This window comes from Ceratosolen solmsi, unplaced genomic scaffold, assembly GCF_000503995.2.
Source record: "Ceratosolen solmsi marchali unplaced genomic scaffold, CerSol_1.0 scaffold9, whole genome shotgun sequence".
NCBI classification, from domain to species: Eukaryota; Metazoa; Arthropoda; class Insecta; order Hymenoptera; family Agaonidae; genus Ceratosolen; species Ceratosolen solmsi.
Window position 1 is genome coordinate 493,435 of NW_011948452.1, and position 9,546 is coordinate 502,980.

General features: G+C 20.0%; 1 protein-coding gene across 2 annotated transcripts; it reads left to right on the forward strand.

Moving 5' to 3' along the window:
* The first annotated feature begins 1,699 nt into the window (after window positions 1-1,699).
* LOC105366656 (uncharacterized) lies at window positions 1,700-5,551 on the forward strand. 2 transcript variants are annotated; one of them, XM_011505171.1, is made up of 3 exons: window positions 1,700-2,115; window positions 4,144-4,281; window positions 5,255-5,551. In XM_011505171.1, the coding sequence occupies exons 1-3, from the start codon at window positions 1,941-1,943 to the stop codon at window positions 5,470-5,472; spliced, it is 531 nt and encodes a 176-aa protein (XP_011503473.1). In that variant the 5' UTR covers window positions 1,700-1,940; the 3' UTR covers window positions 5,473-5,551. The 2 variants fall into 2 exon arrangements, with proteins under 2 accessions (XP_011503473.1, XP_011503474.1); XM_011505172.1 differs by lacking the exon at window positions 1,700-2,115 and adding an exon at window positions 3,135-3,330.
* Window positions 5,552-9,546: the final 3,995 nt, after the last annotated feature.

Consider the following 9,546-nt stretch of genomic DNA (forward strand, 5'->3'; position numbering starts at 1 on the left):
TTAAAGTTTTCATTTTTTTTAAGATTTACATTTTGAACCTTGAATTTCGTGTAATACTAAGAATAACTAAAAAAGATAAAAGAGTGAAGGAATTCTTACATTTAGAAGTTCTATTTTTAAATATAATCAAGGTAACATAAAATATATCATCAGTTTACTCTGTAACTTTCGTATATACATAAATTATCATCTCATTTACTCATTGCATATACATTTACGATACAAAGACGATGTAGTAAGACTACATTTATCTTACCTTCTTTTTCACTCTCCGCATTAAAACTTACAATCAGGGTCGGATAAAGCACTGCTGAAGTCGATGACTCTTTTAAATCTCGATGATTCATTTAAAATTATTATTAACTTTTTCAAACATTTAATAAATATAAACATCAGTCATATTAACACGTAATTTTGTGTTTTATTAAAACTTCGAATCAAGAGTTCAAATGTAATAGTAACATTTTAATTGTAAATATTCTTATATTTATTCTTTATAATTCATTCTTTGTTGTTAATATTACAAATTTATATTATAAAAAGATTATAATATATACATGTCATTATTTTTATTTAAAAAACTTTGAATCTATTATTATACTTATATTGTGTATACATTGTATTTTAATTAAATAATTTATTTGTATTAAATAAATATTTTTTAGATTACTAATTAAAATGAAAATGATAGTAGATATTTTCTATATGTTTATAAAATATAATTTAGAAACACAGATTGACTGATACATTATTTAAATAAGCATTATAAGTTAATATGAATATACTGGTTAAGCTTTAATTAATTTAAGGTTTCATACAATAAAATTAACAATAAAAATATAAGAAATGTTATATATTATTATCTAAAATAAAAAAATATCTGAAGCTAAGTAGATAAACAAATTCACTGTACTATATTAATTAAAATTAATGGGCATGCTAAATTTTAATATAAAATAGAAATTTAAATTAAATACATTATGTCTCGTTATAATTAGAAATAACCATTTTGTTAAATACTCTAAATGATTATTATCTTTAAATCACTAAAATATATCTTTATAATACTAAATGTTATTGTTTTTTTTAAAATATGTGTATTTGATAATATCAATCATTATTTTATAAAAAATTATGTTCAGATTCATATAGATTAATGTACATAATATTTGATGTAATTAATACATTATATAATGATTAATGTAATTAATATTAATTATACGAACATAAATGTTTATTATAGGAATATTAAATATTTGAGTCTAACCGCCTAATTACCATAAAGTACTTAAATGTTATACTTAATATAAAAATTCGTTTATATAAATTAATACATTAATAAAAATTGTTTTTTTAACTTAAATAATATTTATGTAAATTTACAATATGAATACTTAGAAAAATTATGGAAGAGATAAATTAAAAATATTAATGAGATAAAAATACTTATAATTTGCAATATCTTATCTTAATTAAAGAATAATAGCTATACAATGCACATACTCACGATAAACTTCAAATAAGAATGTATCAGGAGTTGTACGTAATATGAAAATTATATTGTAAATATAGTATACGTGTAAAGCAAAGATCATTAATTACTATTACTAATAAAGTTATTATAAATGCTTCGGGAGTAATACAATTATTTGTATTATATTTTTAATTAATACGTTATATTTTATATCTAGGAAGGCGGTCTTAGAAGTAAATTTAAAAACTCCTAGAGATGAATTCCAAAAAGTTCGCGTGCGTCTTGCTACGTGCCTGTGTTCGGCAATAAGACTTTCGAATGAGAAAGAAACTCAACATATGAACTGGGAGGGGCGCACGCTATTGTGGATACCGTTGTAACCGAGTCAAGAGAAGCCGTAATTTCAAAATCAGCTGCCGAGTCAAACGTAGGCGAGCGTTCGAGTAACTCAAAGTACGTAATAAACATGGAAGTGAGCGGTCGATTGTCACTACTACTGTTGCTACTTATGATAACATTGTTGATAGGAGTTATGGCTACCGAGAAACCAAGTATTTTAAGGCGACTCCATTCAAACATGGTTGATTTTTGGTCTAATCTTAGTAATACCATCGATAGCCATGTTCATAGGAAACATCAAGGTAGGTTGCTGTTACTCTTTTGTATAACTTTTATTTAATTTTGCTTATTACACTTTGCATCGTAAAGAAATTTCTGATAAGAATACTCTAGTTATTTTTACTACATGCTCTAAATTTATATTTTAGTGCTATTGATATGATTAAATTTGAGAAATTCAAATACATTACCAATTTTTCACATTTATAAACATAATTATCGAATCTATTTTTTTAATTTATTTTCTTTTAATTACATTTTGTAATTCTATTTCATAATCAATACTAATTGATTAATTTTTAAATTATCAATGTCTACTTTCCAGTTCTTAAATATCTTTATTGGTTTCATATAATTTTTTATTATTCATTTATTTATTATTATTTTATATAATTATGTATATGAACTTATCGTTTGTGTATATCATATTAATTAAAATTTTATTGTTCTTAAAGTTAAATAAATTGATGAAAATATTAACTTGATTATTTATTAGCATTTTGATCTTAAATTTTCAATCATTTTTAAACGTTTTTATGTATATTTGTTTTCCATCATTTTATTTGAATATTATTGTCACTTTAATATGTAATATCGTTATATTAAAAATAAATATGTTTATTTTTGCCTCAGTATACAAATCTTGAATTTTAAAACGATGTATTATTTTTAACAAATTATTTAATTTTTTTAGTATTATATAAAAATATATTTATTATCGTAAAATTGTAGTATAATACAAATTTCTATTCCACAGAAAACTTATATCGTAGGTTGTGTGTATATGATTAAATATGAAAAAGACTTTTTCACAATTCAAACTTTTATAACTCGGGAAAAAGTTGAAACATCCATGTCAATTTTCATGGAATGAAAATTGTATAGCTAAAATAAAAGAAGTAATATTAAAAATGTTTGTATCAATTTCTCTTTGATTTTAAAAAGCAAGTAGCACATGAGATGAAAGTAACAAATCATCGAGGGAAAAAATAAATAAAAATTAAAAAATTGTTTACGTAAGTAATACACACGTAATCCATACGCTCAAGTATGATTTTCGCGTCTACTTCGCATTTACTTATACACTGGATTTTATAATGGTGCCTCCAATCTGGGCCAGCGTGACTTCCACTAAGTGACAATGAGATTGGCAAACATTTGGTTAAATTTGTACTCGAAAATTTCACACAAACACTCCATGAGAATTGAAAACGATTCGTGCGTTGAACGTTGTTCAGGTTTGAACATTCATATACAAATTACGAATTTTATACTGTTAGTTAAGTTTGACTTTACCAAAATTATAATGTAAGAAATTTTCCAATAGCACATAAATTAAATATGATTTTATTAATCAACCTCTTCCAAGAATATTTATGGCTATGTGACATTATTTTTGTTCAGTTTCTGGAAAATTGAGAATCTTCTTTTTACATAAAAAATCAATATATAAAAGAATAATATTTTCATGGCTAAAAACTAATTCATAGTCGTACTGCTGTATTCTTTACGAAATCCTAACAGATTATTGATTATTATTATGTTTAATTTTCAAAAGCTTATTATATGACAATATTTAAATGTAAGCAAATTGTTCGAAATGTGTGCAATATAAAAATTACATTTTCTTATCCATTAATATAAATATTTTTAAAATACATCTTATGTTTCAATGATATATTACTATATTTCTTTATTTTTGTATAAATATTTCATGTAGAGTTTTATCAAATAAACTATTTTATGAAATCAAATAAAGGTCAAATAAAAATTGATTGAAAGAAAGTAATAATTCGTTTTTAAAATATGATAATAATAACATAGTATTTTAACTTAATAATATACACTTATGAGAATATTAATACAGATCTTGTACAGTTTATTTGTAAAATAACCTTTACTAAATCCATAGTTTTAAAAATACTTTTAGTTTTAATAATAATATATGTAAAGTTATTTATAAAAAATAATTATACAATTTTCTAAAGATTGATCGCAGATACTTTAAATATTTAATATGAATTTATAAAAGTTTGTCTATTTTATTACAGAAAATGCAATGCAAAAAGAACGAACTTTTGGACATAAAAGAATTCAATTTATGATAATGCCTATGATTTACAAAATGGGGATAATAATGACAATGTTAGTTGTTATAACGGTTATTTCATTTAAAGGATTAATGATTGGTAAGTAGTAAAATATTTCACAATCTCTGGTAACTGTTACATATAGTAAAAAAAAGGAAATTTGTATTTGTATCTTTGAAGTTACTCTTTGCATATTAAACAAATATTTGGATGACTTACATTTTAACTATAGAGTTTTTAACCATTCAAATCTTAACATTTTTTACTTTGTAACTTTTTCTTTTATAAATATACTCAACAAAGTTTTTGATATAACATTTAAATGATTAATAGTGATGTAATAAAAAAAAACTATATCATACCAAATTACTGATTTATAAGCTGTTTTATTTTATTAATGCGAATATTCATTATCATAACTGTTTAAATTTTAGTATCCACATTAATAATGTTATTAAAATTATTAATTATTAAATTATTAATTAATAAATTAAATTAAGTTCTCTAAGTTTATAATGTCATAATAAAAACATGAATAAATCTTATATCAATAGATTATTTAAATATGTAAAAAGATAGACATATAAAAGGGTGTCTAAAAATAAAATCTACTCAGATGTATGTGAAATACATTGTTTTTATGACAAAATAATTAAAACAGTTGTAAAATATAAAATAACTGAAATTTATTTTAATAATCAATTTACAGTTAATAATTACGTAATAATATTATATAATTTTTAATAATTATAATAAACTATTTAAATAGCATTCTATTTTATTGTTAATTTAATGTTAATTTTAAATGAATAGATATTTTCTTGAAAGTGGTATTAACAACCACTATTGCTAAAAAATTTACGTAATATTATTTTTAATATATTCCTTTAATGCCTTTTATATAAAAAAGAGGGGGAAAGTAATGAATGAATGAAATATAGAAAGTTGCTACAACTATAATATTTTCAAGAAATTTAAATTTACGTGAGGAAGTTGAAAAATATCTTATTTAATTATTGAGATAAATTAAACTAAAGACAAGATTCAACATTCATTCCCATTCGATTTACAGGGGTTGCCCTCTTCGTTCTCAAGCTTAGTACTATCTTCGGCAAATTCTTCACAGGACAATCAGCTGGCACCTGGATGTTGCCGCAACATTTGCACCAATTGCCGCAACCAATTCATTTTCATCTGCACAACAGTGGGCCTTTCGAAACCCACACTGAGACAGGTTGGGAAACTGTAGGTAATGGAGGCTTCTACGAAAACTACTATTACAAAGGATAAGATAGAATTTTATAATTCTTATTGCACATTAGACTTAGTTTCGCGATCAATTCCTTTGTTCATTATTTTTCAAATAAGTCGCGTATTAAATAATAAAATGAATAAGAACAAATAATTTGTTTTTATGTATTACAAAATAGGATTTAAAATATTAATATACAATAAGTATACTAATATGCATTGATCAACTATAATTTTTAATTTCATTGGAATTTAAATCGATATTGACGATTGGCTATAATAAAATATATAATTAACTCGAATATTTAAGTTTGTAAAGGAATAGTTATATATTTAACTAAAAGTAATTAATATTATTTATTTTTTTATAAAACTACTTTATTCTATCAAGCATCTAACTGTTATCTTAAAATGAAATATTTTCTATTATTAATAAAACCTTTTTATCTTTGTAAACAAATGTATTAATTAATTATTAAATTTGTTGATTAATTATGTTATAGATTAGTACTTTAAATGTAATATTCTGAAAATCTGTTATAGACTATAATAAAAATAGTGTTACATTAAATTTATTTGTAATATTAACATAAATTTGAAACTAATGAATTTTAAATGTAAATAATAAATTAGCATTGATAGATATTTTGTTGTTTACTCATATATAGATTAATAATTCATTTTTCCTTAAAAATATTTGAATCATAATAAAATATTTAATTGGATAAATATTTATCAATAATAATGAATAGGAAAACAGTTAGATTCAAATCATTTAGAATAGATCAAATTCGTTTTATTTAAAAAAAAATAGTTAAATCATAATCATAAGATTTAAAAATATGAATTTTAGCTGTTTATACACAAAAAATAAGCAGTATTTTAGTAGCATGTAAATAAGTTTTAAAATTTCTATTATTGACATATTTTATCAGTCACTATAAATATTATATAACCAGTTGTAAATACATTTCTTAATCTAACTAAAAGAATTAATATTGATATAAGTATAAAGCTTTAATTATTTCCAATAATTCAACAAAACATTTATATTTGTATTATAAAAGGTGCAAAAACAATTAAACTATTTTATGATAATTTAAATACGAGAAAACTAATTATATATAGTCTTAAAAAAACTATATCTATTTTATAGTCTACAGTTTAAAATAAAAATTAGGTTTATTTTTAATCATATTCTACAATTGTTGTTATTAAAATATGAAAAAGTTTGCTATATTTTGATAGCATTCAAATAAATATAATTGAATACTTTTATTTCTATAAACAAACTTTTAATTATATAGAAAATTTATTTATAGAAATAATTTGCAGATGTGTATGATTAAAGTTATGAAAATATTTTAAGATTATTTTTATTCCTATTTATTAACTTCTTTCTACGTTTTATTTTAATTATGCATATTAAATTCATATTATTAACTTCATTTTTAAAATGAAATTTTTCATAGCACTATTAAAATGATTGTATTACATAATTTATTATTTAATTTAATATTTTGTCAAAATCTATATTTTTTAATAAAGTATTACCTAACATAATATTTATGTAGAGTAAATATAAGGTAGAAAAAAAGTATTATTCTATATTTAATTAATTTTTTAATTTATCGTTAAAAAAAACATAGTAATTACAGAATTAGTTAAAGTGAATTTTATTTGCAATAATATTCAATTACATATTTTTGAAAGATACAATAAAATTTTATATACAATAATTTTTAATTATTAAATATTATAAATAGTTCATAGTGAGTCAAAATAATTAATAATTTAATATAATTGTTGTATACATAATCTCATATAAAATATTATTAAAAGTTGAAGTGTAATAAGTATTTATCAAAGATATTTTTTTTTCTTGAAGTATTTATCTCCAACATAAATAGTAAGCTATAAGTATTGTACCAATAATGGGTAATAAATAAACATGTTCGAATTAATATTGATATTTTATTACGTATTATAAATATCATTGATTATATAAATTTATTAAATATCAATAATGTTTGTATACCACTATTTATTTTTAGGGATAATATTTATATTATTTAAATGAACAATTTAATAAAATTCTTTATCTATTATGAGATAATAATTTTATATTCTGAAATCATATTATTCCTCAAATTTTCATTTCTATATTTATAATAATATATATATGCGCTGCTTACAATAATATACAATAGTTTGTATTGATCATACATAATTCATTTGTAATTTTTCTAAATCAGCCACTATGCTCCAGAATGATATATTATCTAGAATAATTTATGCTTTTTAAGTCATTATCAGATTAAATAAATATTTTATATATATAATTTCGCACATACAAGAATATAAAGAAAGGAATGTAAAAGTTTTTATCAAATTATATAAAAATTCAGCAACACTTGTCCAAGTTAATTTATCCTTAATTTTCTTTCTCAAAATCCTTAATTAGTAGTTATTCGTTTAAGTACAACCAAATTATATTATTATAATATCGCAGTTTATTGACATGCCAAATACGCTTGCTTGTTCCCGTTACTGTAATAATATCTGCAAATAATTGGAAATTATTAATAATGTTTATGAAAGTGAAGAAATAAAAAATAGGAAAATTATAAACACAAAACATGCTGCAATAATAAAAAGATATTTTTTTGTTCACATTAATTTGTAAGAATAATTAATTACATAGATTATAAATAAGTTGTATTTAGTTAAAATTGAATTAGAAGAATAATTTATAATAATTTAGTTACCAATACAAAAAATTTATAATTGGTTCAAGGTAAACTTATGAAATTAAAATTAATATGAAATTATTGTAAAATAGACAAAAAATTATTATTGATTTAATATTATGATAACTTGATATTAAAAATATTGATAATAAACATATACTTCATAATATAATACCTCTTGTTTTTGTTTAATATATTTATAGTTGTAAATATTAATATTTTATTATTTTAATTTTTACAACTACTGATGTCAATTGGATCTTTAAATGTACGATCTGTATTATTTATGAGTTTGAAAATCTAGATCTTAGAATGTTTAAGGAAGCTACTCTCATGTATAATTTCAGAAAATTAAGTTATTATATAAATTTAAAAGACTAAAATAATGACAATTGAAGAATATTTAATAGATCAATTTTATTTATATGATAAATTTTATTAAAAAATATACGAAACATAAAAATATATAAAAATTATATGAAATATAATTATTATATAATTATCGAGTTTGGGATTCAAGATTCAAGTATATTTTTTATAACAATATAAATCAAGATATCACTTAAACTTACATATGAATATTTTCTAAAATTTACATATTTTTTTACATTTCTTGAATTATTTTTTGTATGTATATAATTATAAATAATCTTCAATTACCAAATATAATGTCTTTTACATAAAAAATATATTGAAAGAACTATCATTTTATTTTTAATAATTTAAAAATAAAAAATGTGTTAATTATTTAAAATAAATATTAAATTATTCAAACTAAGATATAATGTTTCTTAAATTGTTCTTGTCTTCTTATGTTGTTACTTAATCTTATAAATTATTATTATTGTATGAAAAATGAATTATATAAATAAATTTCATTATAAAGAAACAAGTTATTGAAAGAATTCAGCTACACAAATAATTTACATACAAATACATAAATTATATTTTTATATGTTAATTATTAATTAATTCTCACATGAAATAATTATATCAAATATAATGAAATATTGGTATTATTAAAATTATAAAAATTGCGATATATGTAAAGCATTTTATTAATTTCTTTAATATATACATTTTGAAATTAATAATATATAAAAAAATTTCATAAATATTAATAATACCAATATTTGATTGAAAAATAATTATTAATAAAATAAATTAAAAAAAATAAAATAAAATACAGAAAAGTAGTTTGAATTTTTGGATCAATTGTATTAGCTAAAAATATATTAATAATTTTTAACCACTATTCGGTAAAACAGAAATAAATATATCAATTTTCAAAATCTATTTTTCTTTATATATAATTATTTTATTCTAAATAATAATACTTTTCTATATAATGAATTTGTATAAC